Source organism: Phyllobates terribilis, unplaced genomic scaffold (assembly GCF_046119375.1).
Source record: "Phyllobates terribilis strain yellow unplaced genomic scaffold, ASM4611937v1 Scaffold_1__5_contigs__length_1240528914, whole genome shotgun sequence".
In the NCBI taxonomy this organism is placed as follows: domain Eukaryota; kingdom Metazoa; phylum Chordata; class Amphibia; order Anura; family Dendrobatidae; genus Phyllobates; species Phyllobates terribilis.
Genome location: NW_027362761.1, coordinates 431110330 through 431125428, shown reverse-complemented (window position 1 = coordinate 431125428; position 15099 = coordinate 431110330). Strand labels below are relative to the sequence as shown.

The 15099-nt window shown below is 44.0% G+C and overlaps 1 protein-coding gene across 2 annotated transcripts in view; it reads left to right on the top strand.

The window, feature by feature from the left end:
• Window positions 1-15099, top strand: part of FER (FER tyrosine kinase) — a 340421-nt gene that overhangs the window by 176943 nt on the left and 148379 nt on the right. For both annotated transcript variants that reach the window (XM_073677555.1, XM_073677564.1), the window contains exons 12-13: window positions 2062-2154; window positions 9642-9845. In XM_073677555.1, the coding sequence (XP_073533656.1) occupies window positions 2062-2154; window positions 9642-9845 (297 nt within the window). The remainder of the gene's footprint in view (window positions 1-2061; window positions 2155-9641; window positions 9846-15099) is intronic.

Sequence of the window (15099 nt, the reverse complement as noted above, 5' to 3'; positions counted from 1 at the left end):
TAATGGCACCTTTGTGCCACAAAAAAAAAAATAAGATAACTTACTGATTACTGGGGGTCCACAGAATGTAACTATGGACCCCTGTAAACACAGCATACTCTGCCTTCCTTTGAGAGCCGTGTTTACAGGATCGCTGGAGATACCACTTGTTGTTTCCCCTTATGGATTTACGATCACTTTCAATTTTGGGCAAACCCCTTTAAGAACATTTTGATAGTAATGTAGTTTGACTTAAACAGTATGTTGCTCCTCCCTCCCGTACTTCACAAAGTTCACTTTCCATCTTTGAACTGGTCACAGAAGATGATGTTATCAGGCTCCTCGCATCTTCTCACCCTACAATGACTCTTTTCTTTCTCACCTTCTTCAGTCCCTCTCCTTGGCTGTTACTGCTACTGTCCACCTAACTAAAATATTTAGCCTCTCTCTTTCTTCCAGTATCCTACCTCCTCCTTGAAACACGTTATCATAAGCCCATTACTAAAAAAACAACCCTCGACTAGGACTGCGCTGCAAACTTTAGACATGTAGATCCCCATCATGTCTAAACTCCCGGAACGCTTGGTCCACTCTAGTCTAATCTGCTGTCTCTCAGAAAACTCTCTTTAAGTTTACGCTCTACAGAAACTGCCCTTTCTAAAGTCTCTAACGATCTACTAAAGCAAAATATAATGGCCAATGCTCCTGGCTAATTCTCCTGGATCTTTCTGCGTTTGACACTGTGGACCACCGTTCTCTCTAGGTTCTCCTAACTACCTCACTGACTACTCTGTCAGTGTATCAATTGCTGGCTCTTCTTCCCCTTACTGTCAAGGTTCTTTAGGTTTCAGTCCTAGGTCCCCACCCTTTGGACAGACCATCAGCAGATTTGGTTTTCAGTACCATTTCTATGCTGACGACAGCAAATATACACATCTTCTCCTTACTTAACAGCTCCATCACTACAAAATACCAGTGATTGTCTCTCCTCTGTCATAGTGTCCTCACTCTATCTGAAACTGAATCTATCAAAAACTAAATTTCTTGTTTCCCCCTCTAGTAACCTATCCGAACCTGAAATTGACATTTCCGTGGGTGGTACTATAACTCCCAAGCAACATACTCACTGTTTTGGGGTTTTATATGATTCAGATAATTCAATCCCTACATCCGATCACTCTTTCGGATCTCTACAATTCGACCTTTCCCTAACTTTGACTTTGCAATGACTCTTACTGTTGCTCTATTTCATTTTCGTCTGGACTACTGCAACTCTCTACTAATTGGTATCTCTTACTAAACTTTCCCCTCTCCAATCTACCCTGAATTCAGCAGCCAGGGTCATATATCTATCCAACCGCTACACTGATGCCTCCCCCTTGTGCCAGTCTTTGCACTGGTTGCCCATCTGCTACAGAATCCAATATAAAATCATTATTACCTACAAAGTTCTCCACAGTTTTGCACTGCCCTGCATCTCCTCCCTCATCTCTTTCTATCACCCTACCTGTTTTCTCCGTTCCGCTAACGACCTACGATTAACAACCTGTATAATCTGAGCCTCCCACTCCCGTCTCTGTTTTTTCTCCCTTTCTGCATCAGTTTTATGGTATGCACTTTCCCAGACAATCCGGTAAATTCCCAGTGTCCACAGTTTAAATTATGCCTTAAAAATGAATTTCTTTAGACCGACCTATCATCTCACCTCACTAACCTTCCATGCATTCAGTAGCACTTTATATCTGAACTTGTCCACACACTGTGTGATGAGTGTTTAATGCAGCGTTATTTGAATGCCCCTATTTATTATATTGATGGCTCGACCTTACACAACAAGCATTTAATTTTTACCTTTTTGTGTCCCTACTATTTTCTCATCAATTATAAGCTTGTGACCAGGGCCCTCGCTCCTCTTGGTATGTGTTGTTACTCAGTAATGACTTATCCCCTCTCTAAAGTGCAGCATAATATATTGGTGCTCTAGAAATAAAAATCATTATTATTGCTTCATCTAATTTGAGTATCTATATAATGTATTCCTTTGAACTAAATATATGTTTATTTTTTTTTTACTAATTTCAGGACAAGAAAGAACGAGTGTCAAAGTTTGATACATTACGTCACTCTATAGCAGGGATTATACGGTCTCCAAAATCAATGCTTGGATCTTCATCGGTAAGTTATGTTACCTTTAGGCTACGTTCCCATGAGGAGTTTTTGACGCTGCATATTTTTGCTGCATCAAAAACGCAGCATCTTACAGTTTCTTCAAAGTGGATGTGATCTATAGAAGCCCCATGTCCACTGTGCTTTTTTTTTATGTTGCGTAAATTGACTTGTGCGAATTTAAAATCCGCAATATCTAAACTTCTCTTGTGGCCACACTGAGCTTTATGTGCAGATTTTTCCCATAGAATTGCATTAACCCTTGCCCCCCCGAGTGATTTTTTTTGTTTGTTTGCTTTTGTTTTTCCTGTAGCCATAACGTTTTCGTATTTCCGTCCTCATAGCATATGTGGGCTTGTTTTTTGCCATGCGATTTGTACTTTTGAATGACACCATTCATTTTACCATGTAGTGCACTGGAAAACAGAAAAAAAATTCCAAGTGCGGTGAAATTGCAAAAAAAAAAGTGCAATTCCACAGTTGTCTTTTGGGTTTTCTATTTACCATGTTCACGATATGGTAAAACTAACCTGACAATATGATTCTTCAGGTCAGTACGAGTACGCAGATACCAAACGTGTCGTTTTTTTTTGTGTGTTTGTTTTTAAGTGGTGAAAACAAATTCGGAAATTTGTTGTTTTTCTCTCCACTTTCGGAGACCCATAGCGTTTTCATTTTTCAGGATCTGTGGCTGTGTGAGGGCTTATTTTTTTGCTCTGTGAGCTGACATTTTTACTGATACCATTTTGGGGTAGGTGTGATTCTTTGATAGCCATTTATTGCAATGTTGTATCAGCACTGCTGTGTATAGCAAAAAAAATCACGATCTCCTATGAATGTCGGCCACGGGCTGACGTTCACAGGAGGATAGTAATGACATGCATGGGGGTCATCAGCAGAACCCTGGCTGTCATGGCAACCCATTGACTCTCTGCGATCATGTCACAAGCACGCTGATGGGAGCGTGGAACAACACCCGCTCCTGTTGGCATTTATTAAATGACGCTGTTGGAGATTAACAGCGAGACGTAACAGTTTAGCAGCCGCGGGCAGAGCACCGCTCCTCCTGCTACTGTTAAATGCACATGATGGCTAATCAAATCAGCTGTCATGTTTTGGGAAAGATACGGGCTCAGCGTGTGAGCCCACATCAAAGGCAGGGACTCAACATATGACAAAAATATACGTCGTGGAGGGGTGAAGTACAGAAAATCTTCACATAAAAACTGCTGCGGGAACAGATTAAACACATGGAATCTGCACAGGATTGTATCAATGGAGTTTTTTCAAGGCAAAATATCAGCAAGTATCAAAAACAAAGCCGGTTTATTTAAAGCATGACAAACCAATAAGGCACACGCCACTTAATGACTTTGGCGCATCTCGTTATGTTATTAGCATGCCAGCAATGCTACTCCAGTCATGGACTATTACTTTTTCTGAATTTGATGGGCAGGCGTTGGCCCGCCATGCCATGTTTCACCCCATATTCTAACCAGCTCTGCCCATTTTGATAGAGCTGCTTCAAACTGTCTTGAAAACTCCAGGTTGCGCAAAAAAAAGTGCAACTTTTCAAAGCATATTACCCCAGTTTTCTAACATAAGAGCTTTGATAAATTGGCCCCATTTGTGTTTTTTTTTTTTTTCTTTTTTTTTTTCCTTCTACACTTGTGAGTTACAATGACATGACGCTGCTCTCCATTTCTACAATGCACATGGTTATATAAGTATTTGGCTCCTAGCTGCTGACTATTTCATGTGCTTTCCCGACATTACAGTATGCAAATAAACGTAAAACTGGAGCTTTTAAAGATCTGCATGCCTTCATGTGATACAACTGGATGAAATAGAAATGGCTCAGAGGAGAGGCTTATGCGCTTTTATTCTGTTTATTTGCTTTCCCTCCACCTCTACGCAGTATTTTTTTTTATGTTCAAAAGGCAAAGAATCTTTTTTTTTTTTGTAGTTGAAATGAAACCCGTGGGCTGTTTTCAGCTGAACTGAATGAGAGTTGCACAGTGTGAAGTCAGCAATTAACAGCAAAGCGGTGAAACGAGAACTGATAAGAAAAGTTATGGCATGATATAAACTGTTACTATCTTACCAAGTAATATACTGTAGAGATGTGATCACTATACAAGCAGCAATAAAGATGGCTCATATAACCCAGGGTGCCTATGGCCCTAAATTAAAATTAATTTTGTTAACTAAATTCTCACTGGCCACATTATGGGACACAACAACTGCACATGGGTATTCGTGTCCAAAATTATATATCAACTGCACCAATCACGTAATCAACTATTTCATCATGACTATTAGTGCGCTTAGAACGTACTTAGATTGCCTCTGTCTCTTTGCGACGGCCCCGCAATATTGTACGGGCAATCAAATGATAACAGGTTCAAGTCCCCCAAGTGGACTAATAAAGAAGTATGAAAAATAGAAATAAATTAAAATAAAATAAAAAAAAATGTGTAAAAGTATAAATTGCCCCCAATTTCCCCAGTTGAAAATAGTAAAAATCGCCTGAATCTAATAAAATATAAAAATATTGATTCCACACAATGAATGGTGAAATGGAGAAAAAAAAAGTTGTAATTCCAGAATTAGGTTTTTTGTTGGATACATTTCCCCCTAAAATGCAATAAAATATGATCATAACATCACATATGCCCCAAAATACAACACCTGGCAAAAATTATGGAATCACTGGGCTCAGAGGATGTTCATTCAGTTGTTTAATGTTGTTGGAAAAAAAAGCAGATCACAGACATGGCACAAAGCTAGTCATTTCAAATGGCAACTTTAGGGCTTTAAGAAACACTAAAAGAAATCAAGATTAAAAATGTGGTACTCAGTAAGGGTAATTTTTTTCAGACCAAGCAGAGGTAAAAAATTATGGAATCACTCAATTCTGAGGAAAAAATTATGGAATCACCCTGTAAATTTTCATTTCCCAAACTAACACCTGCATCAAATTAGATCTGCTCGTTAGTCTGCATCTAAAAAGGAGTGATCAGACCTTGGAGAGCTGTTGCACCAAGTGGACTGACATGAATCATGGCTCCGACACGAGAGATGTCAATTGAAACAAAGGAGAGGATTATCAAACTCTTAAAAGAAGGTAAATCATCACGCAGTGTTGCAAAAGATGTTGGTTGTTCACAGTCAGCTGTGTCTAAAATCTGGAACAAATACACACAACATGGGAAGGTTGTTAAAGGCAAACATACTGGTAGACCAAGGAAGACATCAAAGTGGCAAGACCGGAAACTTAAAGCAATATGTCTCCAAAACAGGAAATGCACAAGAAAACAAATGAGGAACGAATGGGAGGAAACTGGAGTCAATATCTGTGACCGACCTGTAAGAAACCGCCTAAAGGAAATGGGATTTACATACGGAAAAGCTAAACATAAGCCATCATTAACACCTAAACAGAAAAAAACAAGGTTACAATGGGATAAGGAAAAGCAATCGTGGACTGTGAATGACTGGATGAAAGTCATATTCAGTGATGAATCGCGAATCTACATTGGACAAGGTGATGATGCTGGAAATTTTGTTTGGTGCCGTTCCAATGAGATTTATAAAGATGATTGCATGAAGAGAACATGCAAATTTCCACTGTCATTGATGATATGGGGCTGCATGTCAGGTAAAGGCACTGGGGAGATGGCTGTCATTAAATCTTCAATAAATGCCCAAGTTTACATTGATATTTTGGACAGTTTTCTTATCCTATCAATTGAAAGGATGTTTGGGGATGATGACATCATTTTTCAAGGTGATAATGCATCCTACCATAGAGCAAAAACTGTGAAAACATTCCTTGAAAGAAGACACATAAGGTCACTGTCATGGCATGCAAATAGTCCGGATGTCAATCCAATTGAAAATCTTTGGTGGAAGTTGAAGAAAATGGTCCATGACAAGGCTCCAACCTGCAAAGCTGATCTGGCAACAGCAATCAGAGAAAGTCGGAGCCAGATTGATGAAGAGTACTGTTTGTCACTCATTAAAGGGGTATTCCCATCTCCAAGATCCTATCCCAATATGTAGTAGGTGTAATAATAATAATATTAGCAAATACCTCCAATTAGAAATGTAGAATAGTGTTTTTTACTTCTCTCTTACCTCATGTGCAGGCATCGCAGGACCTTAGGTATCCATGGTTTACGACCACTAGCAGCTAGCTAACTAACTGTGACTTTATCAGTGGACGTAACCATGGATACCCAAGGTCCTGCGATGCCTGCACATGAGGAAAGAGACATTTCAAATCAGAAAAAATATACTACATTTCTAATTGGAGATATTTGCTAATATTACTATTATTACACCTACTACAGTACAGACCAAAAGTTTGGACACGCCTTCTCTTTTAAAGATTTTTCTGTATTTTCATGACTTTGAAAATTGTACATTCACACTGAAGGCATCAAAACTATGAATTAACACATGTGGAATTATATACTTAACAAAAAAGTGTGAAACAACTGAAAATATGTCTTATATTCTAGGTTCTTCAAAGTAGCCACCTTTTGCTTTGATGACTGCTTTGCACACTCTTGGCATTCTCTTGGTGAGCTTCAAGAGGTAGTCACCGGAAATGGTTTTCACTTCACAGGTGTGCCCTGTCAGGTTTAATAAGTGGGATATCTTGCATTATAAATGGGGTTGGGACCATCAGTTGTGTTGTGCAGAAGTCAGGTGGATACACAGCTGATAGTCCTACTGAATAGACTGTTAGAATTTGTATTATGGCAAGAAAAAAGCAGCTAAATAAAGAAAAATGAGTGGCCACCTTTACTTTAAGAAATGAAGGTCAGTCAGTGCAAAATATTGGGAAAACTTTGAAAGTGTCCCCAAGTGCAGTTGCAAAAACCATCAAGCGCTGCCAAGAAACTGGCTCACATTAGGACCGCCCCAGAAAAGGAAGACCAAGAGTCACCTCTGCTTCTGAGGATGTTTATCCGAGTCACCAGCCTCAGAAATCGCAGGTTAACAGCAGCTCAGATTAGAGACCAGGTAAATGCCACACAGAGTTCTAGCAGCAGACACATCTCTACAACAATTGTTAAGAGGAGACTTTGTGCAGCAGGAATTCATGGTAAAATAGCTGCTAGGAAACCACTGCTAAGGACAGGCAGCAAGCAGAAGAGACTTGTTTGGGCTAAAGAACACAAGGAATGGACATTAGACCAGTGGAAATCTGTGCTTTGGTCTGATTAGTCCAAATTTGAGATCTTTGGTTACAACCACCGTGTCTTTGTGCGACGCAGAAAAGGTGAACGGATGGACTCCACATGCCTGGTTCCCACCGTGAAGCATGGAGGAGGAGGTGTGATGGTGTGGGGGTGCTTTGCTGGTGACACTGTTGGGGATTTATTCAAAATTGAAGGCATACTGAACCAGCATGGCTACCACAGCATCTTGCACCGACATGCTATTCCATCCGGTTTGCGTTTAGTTGGACCATCATTTATTTTTCAACAGGACAATGACCCTAAACAGACTTCCAGGCTGTGTAAGGGCTATTTGACCAAGATGGGGAGTGATGGGGTGCTATGCCAGACGACCTGGCCTCCACGGTCACCAGACCTGAACCCAATCAAAATGGTTTGGGGTGAGCTGGACCGCAGAGTGAAGGCAAAAGGGCCAACAAGTGCTAAGCATCTCTGGGAACTCCTTCAAGATTGTTGGAAGACCATCCGGTGACTACCTCTTGAAGCTCATCAAGAGAATGCCAAGAGTGTGCAAAGCAGTCATCAAAGCAAAAGGTGGCTACTTTGAAGAACCTAGAATATAAGACATATTTTCAGTTGTTTCACACTTTTTTCTTAAGTATATAATTCCACATGTGTTAATTCATAGTTTTGATACCTTCAGTGTGAATGTACAATTTTCAAAGTCATGAAAATACAGAAAAATCTTTAAATGAGAAGGTGTGTCCAAACGTTTGGTCTGTACTGTACATATTGGGATAGGATCTTGGAGATGGGAATACCCCTTTAAGTCCATGCCTCAGAGACTGCAAGCTGTTATTAAAGCCAGAGGTGGTGTAACAAAATACTAGTGATGTATTGGAGTGTTCTTTTGTGTGTTTGTTTTTCCATGATTCCATAATTTTTTTCCTCAGAATTGAGTGATTCCATAATTTTCCCCTCTGCTTGGTCTGAAAAAAATTACCCTTACTGAGTACCACATTTTTAATCTTGATTTATTTTAGTGTTTCTTAAAGCCCTAAAGTTGCCATTTGAAATGACTTTAGTTTTGTGCCATGTCTGTGATCTGCTTTTTTTCAACAACATTAAACAACTGAATGAACATCCTCCAAGCCCGGTGATTCCATAATTTTTGCCAGGTGATGTAGTATCACTAGAAACATAAGCTCAACGCACAAAATCAGCCCTCACAGAGCTCCATCAGCAGAGAATAAAGAGATTAGGTTCTCAGAAAATGATCACACAAACTATTTTTTTTTTAAACCACTAAAATATTTTTTGCTCACCTCTTGTGGAGAACTTGTGTGGTAAGTACAGTCTGGTAAATTCTTGAGAGACCAAAAGTTTTGTCATTTGCAGTGGGGAGCAACATGAGATTAGAAGACCCGACAGAAGAGAATCCATGAATTCTGAGTTAGAGAGGGACAACTATAGAAGGTCATATGCTAGCTGAATTATATATTGGGAGTCTAGTTACAGAATACATCTTAAATAAATTACTGGAGTGCAACTTTGAACACTTTTATTGAATATAAAAGGGTTGTCCATAGTGATGAGCGAGTATGTTTGGTTAACTCTTTCAGCGAGTATGCTCGGGTGAGTACCGAGTATCTTCAGCGTACTCGGTGATATGTTTGAATTACTCCCGTGTGCATGATTTTTGACTGTTTGACAGCTTTAATACATGTGAGGAATGCTCAATAAACAAGCAAATCATGCACGCAGGAGTGATTCAAACACATTACGGAGTACGCTGAAGATAGTCGGTACTCTTCCGAGCATACTCGCCGAAAGGGTTAACCGAACATACTCGCTCATCACTAGTTGTCCACTATGGAATAACCCCAACTTAATCATTTCAGGACTGCAGTTAAAAATAAAAACTGGATATTCCCCTCCTGCAGCTGCATCATTCCAGCGGTGTTGGTAATACTGTTCCTGGAGAGTGAAGCAGCTTGTATAACGTGCAGGCTGCGGCCACTCATCAGTATCCCGTCATGGCGGACATCCGCTGTCATGAAATGGTAAAAGCTGCAGCTGACAAGCAGTCACTTATTGACTGTACGTGATGCAGCAAGTTACGTCACTCTCTGTAAACAGCGGTGGCGACATTTCTGAAATGGCGCCGCTGCAGCAGGTGAGTATCCACTGATTTGATTTTAATTGGGGCCCTGGATTGATTAAGCTGGGTTTGTCTAGCAGTGGATAACCCCTTTAAATAAGCTGTATGAATATGCTTTATAAAAAGAATATTTTTTTTTTCAGTTCTTTGATGTAATTTCCACCAGCGAGAAGCCTTTGTCAGAGCAAGATTGGTACCATGGGGCAATACCAAGAGTTGAAGCACAAGAGCTGTTAAAGCAACAGGGAGACTTCTTGGTGCGAGAGAGCCATGGGAAACCCGGTGAATATGTCCTTTCTGTGTTTTCAGATGCACAGCGGAGGCATTTTATCATTCAGTTTGCCGATGTACGTCTGTGAGAAACTTTTTATTATTATATCTGAATGTTTTCTCCTTTAAGTTCCGCTCCATATATACATGAAGGCGATTGTTTTGTACAGTAATACTGCCACTAGTGTCTTCATAATGGCTCACTATTTATGATTAGTTATATTTTGGTTGCCACCAAATCCCCTGCTTTATTGTTTAACCCATTATTGTTTTAGCCAGATTCCATCTTCCTGACCAGGCCAAATTTCTCTAATCTGACCTGTTACTTTGAGGTAATAACTCTGGAACGCTTCCACATATCTCATTGATTTTGAGATTGTTTCTTCGTGACATATTGTACTTTATGTTAGTGTTAAATTCAGGTCAATATGATTTGCATTTATTTATGAAAGTATTTAACATTTTTGAAAAATGTAGAAAAATTCACAGTTTTTATGCCCTTGAAACAGATGGTCATATCGCACAAAATATAGTTAATAAATGACATTTATCCCATATAATTTTTTAAACAACTGATTTTAATTTGTTAGGACGTTAGAAGGGTTGAAACTGTAGCCGCAATTTTGTATTTATTTATTTTTCTATGAAATTTACAACCTTTATTAACCTATGTCTTTAGTGTCCACTTCATTTTTGAAGTTACGTTGAGGGTCCTAAAAGGAAGAAAACGTGAAAACAGTACCCCATTTTAAAAACTGTACCCCTCAACATATTCCATACCACATTCAGAAAGTTTGTTAACCCTTCATGTACTTCACAGGAATTAATGCAAACTGAAAGTAAAAAAATATATTTTATATTTAATTATTATGTCCCCTTAGCCCCAAATTTTTCATTTTTTCATGGGAAAACTGAGAAATTGGACCCAAAATTTGCATACATCGATACCCCATATATGGTTGAAAACTACAGTTTAGGCACACAACAGTACTCGGAGGTGAAAGAACACCATTTGATTTTTGGGGCTTATATTTGGCTGGAATTGTTTGGTGGCAAACTTTTTTTTTTTTCCTTAGTCTTATATGGGACTTAAACTTTTATGTGTGACCCTGACCGAGAACACCATTTAGACCCTGCTTGTGTCAGGCCCTAACAGGCTACTGTACATCATAGACCCAGAAGTCATTATTTCACCTCCAGCTGCCATAGAAATCATTGACTCCCTTCATTCGTGTCATGCGGGTGCCGATTGGGTGACAGAGGGAATCCCCTCCTTCTCACAACCTTTTAAAAGCTGCAATCTCTATTGATCGCGACCTTTAGAGGATTAAACAGCAATGTGTGGTGCTATCAGGTAATCCGTGTTCCTGGCGGTGATTGTGTGAGCCCAGCTTCTTTGTCTGCATAATCCTTAAATGTACCATTACTAACCTTTACGGCAACTCATTGCAAATTAGGATGTGCTGGTGTGTCCAGTGTCAGTATGGGGTTAACTTTATAGAACTTTTCTCTATTTGCCTAATTCTATAAACCTAACTTCCACGGACTCTGAGTCTTGGGCTGGGTGCACACAGAGTGTTTTTGTTGGGCGCACATACCCTATTAATCCTATTTTTTTTCAAGTTGAGATCTTTTTTTCACAGGAAGTTTACAGTTGTCACATTGAAAAGCAGTTTACATGTTGCAGGAAAACCTGTGAGTCCTGCGTCATATAGTGGTTAGCAGCTTGAGAAGAACTACCCCTCTGCAAGAACAGAAAAGTCATAGATTTTCGCTGCTTTAAAACAGATTTTAACATGGAAATATGGAGTTGTAAGGTAGCAAACTCTATTTCCCAAGTTTAGTGTCTCTCCCGGCTATGCTGTGCTTCCCTCAGATAGGTTAGAATGGGAGCTTTGACTGATCTGCTGTAAAGGTCTTGTCAAGCAGTGTGTCATGGATTACTTAGGTCAAGTTTAGAGACTGCGAGCATGTGGCTTGACAGGAGCTAAACCATATTTCTATTAGTCAAATGTTTCTATTAAGTACATTTTGGTGAAGAATGTTTGTAAAGCAGAGGTATGCAATTTAATTCTCCCAAGGGACCACATGAGAGACCATGGCTGGTTGCAAATGACCGAACCAACAGGCCGAACTGAATTCGGATTTTTTATTGTTATAATTAGTTAATATTGAGCACAATTACGTATTTTGACTAGCTGTTATTACTAATACATGTTACAATAGCGCTTATTGTAACTTGCATTCTTACTTGTAGCAGCTTATTAAAACCATATAATTTACTGCTTTTTAATAAAATTTTATAAACAACAGTAAATCTTACTGCTCATGTTATTCAGCCCTTGTACCTTGATCAACAGCTCCCTACAAAATGTGATGTCCACTTGAACTGTATGATATCCCCACACGTAATATGATGTCCCCACACAGCCCTCCACACAGTATGATGCCCTCACTTAGCCCCTCAAATATTATGTCATTTCAAAAACGACAGCCCCCCATGCAGTATGATGCCCCCACAAATGCAGTCATACAGTATGTACACACAAAGTATGATGTCCTTGCACAGCCACTCACAAGTTATAATGTACCGTCACATAATATTATGTTTCCCCATACAGTCCATCACACAGTATGCTGTCCCCTTACATGGTAAGATGTCCTCACAAAATCCCCATGCAGAATTTTGCCTCATAGTCCGCCAATACAGTATGTTGCTACAAAGCTCCTCTGACAGTATGGTGTCCCTATAAAGTTCCCCACACAGCCCTCCACGCAGTATGATGTCCCCACACAGCCCTCCACGCGGTATGATGTCCCCACACAGCCCTCCACGCGGTATGATGTCCCCACACAGCCCTCCACGCGGTATGATGTCCCCACACAGCCCTCCACGCGGTATGATGTCCCCACACAGCCCTCCACGCGGTATGATGTCCCCCCACAGCCCTCCACGCGGTATGATGTCCCCCCACAGCCCTCCACGCGGTATGATGTCCCCCCACAGCCCTCCACGCGGTATGATGTCCCCACACAGCCCTCCACGCTGTATGATGTCCCCACACAGCCCTCCACGCGGTATGATGTCCCCACACAGCCCTCCACGCGGTATGATGTCCCCACACAGCCCTCCACGCGGTATGATGTCCCCACACAGCCCTCCACGCGGTATGATGTCCCCACACAGCCCTCCACGCGGTATGATGTCACCACACAGCCCTCCACGCGGTATGATGTCCCCACACAGCCCTCCACGCGGTATGATGTCCCCACACAGCCCTCCACGCGGTATGATGTCCCCACACAGCCCTCCACGCGGTATGATGTCACCACACAGCCCTCCACGCGGTATGATGTCCCCACACAGCCCTCCACGCGGTATGATGTCCCCACACAGCCCTCCACGCGGTATGATGTCCCCACACAGCCCTCCACGCGGTATGATGTCCCCACACAGCCCTCCACGCGGTATGATGTCACCACACAGCCCTCCACGCGGTATGATGTCCCCACACAGCCCTCCACGCGGTATGATGTCCCCACACAGCCCTCCACGCGGTATGATGTCCCCACACAGCCCTCCACGCGGTATGATGTCCCCACACAGCCCTCCACGCGGTGTGATGTCCCCACACAGCCCTCCACGCGGTATGATGTCCCCACACAGCCCTCCACGCGGTATGATGTCCCCACACAGCCCTCCACGCGGTATGATGTCCCCACACAGCCCTCCACGCGGTATGACGTCCCCACACAGCACTCCCTCAGCCCTCCACGCGGTATGACGTCCCCACACAGCACTCCACGCGGTATGACGTCCCCACACAGCCCTCCACGCGGTATGACGTCCCCACACAGCCCTCCACGCGGTATGACGTCCCCACACAGCCCTCCATGCGGTATGACGTCCCCGCACAGCCCTCCACGCGGTATGACGTCCCCGCACAGCCCTCCACGCGGTATGACGTCCCCGCACAGCCCTCCACGCGGCATGACGTCCCCGCACAGCCCTCCACGCGGCATGACGTCCCCGCACAGCCCTCCACGCGGCATGACGTCCCCGCACAGCCCTCCACGCGGCATGACGTCCCCGCACAGCCCTCCACGCGGCATGACGTCCCCGCACAGCCCTCCACGCGGCATGACGTCCCCGCACAGCCCTCCACGCGGCATGACGTCCCCGCACAGCCCTCCACGCGGCATGACGTCCCCGCACAGCCCTCCACGCGGTATGACGTCCCCGCACAGCCCTCCACGCGGTATGACGTCCCCGCACAGCCCTCCACGCGGTATGACGTCCCCACACAGCCCTCCACGCGGTATGACGTCCCCACACAGCCCTCCACGCGGTATGACGTCCCCACACAGCCCTCCACGCGGTATGACGTCCCCGCACAGCCCTCCACGCGGTATGACGTCCCCGCACAGCCCTCCACGCGGTATGACGTCCCCGCACAGCCCTCCACGCGGCATGACGTCCCCGCACAGCCCTCCACGCGGCATGACGTCCCCGCACAGCCCTCCACGCGGCATGACGTCCCCGCACAGCCCTCCACGCGGCATGACGTCCCCGCACAGCCCTCCACGCGGCATGACGTCCCCGCACAGCCCTCCACGCGGCATGACGTCCCCGCACAGCCCTCCACGCGGCATGACGTCCCCGCACAGCCCTCCACGCGGCATGACGTCCCCGCACAGCCCTCCACGCGGCATGACGTCCCCGCACAGCCCTCCACGCGGCATGACGTCCCCGCACAGCCCTCCACGCGGCATGACGTCCCCGCACAGCCCTCCACGCGGCATGACGTCCCCGCACAGCCCTCCACGCGGTATGACGTCCCCGCACAGCCCTCCACGCGGCATGACGTCCCCGCACAGCCCTCCACGCGGCATGACGTCCCCGCACAGCCCTCCACGCGGCATGACGTCCCCGCACAGCCCTCCACGCGGCATGACGTCCCCGCACAGCCCTCCACGCGGCATGACGTCCCCGCACAGCCCTCCACGCGGCATGACGTCCCCGCACAGCCCTCCACGCGGCATTACGTCGCCGCACAGCCCTCCACGCGGTATGATGTCCCCACACAGCCCTCCACGCGGTATGATGTTCCCACAAAGCCTGTGTAAAGACAGTGTGATGTCCTCACTCAACCACCCTATACAGTATGATGTCCCCACACATTATGATGTCACCACAGTTTCCCACAAATACTGACAATTAAAAAAAAAAAAAAAAACTATTCTCCTAATCCCGTTCCCCTACTGCTTTTGTCTGTGCGGTTTACGGAGGAGCCGTGTAGCAGTCGTGATGTAGTGTCATCGTGGGCGTTG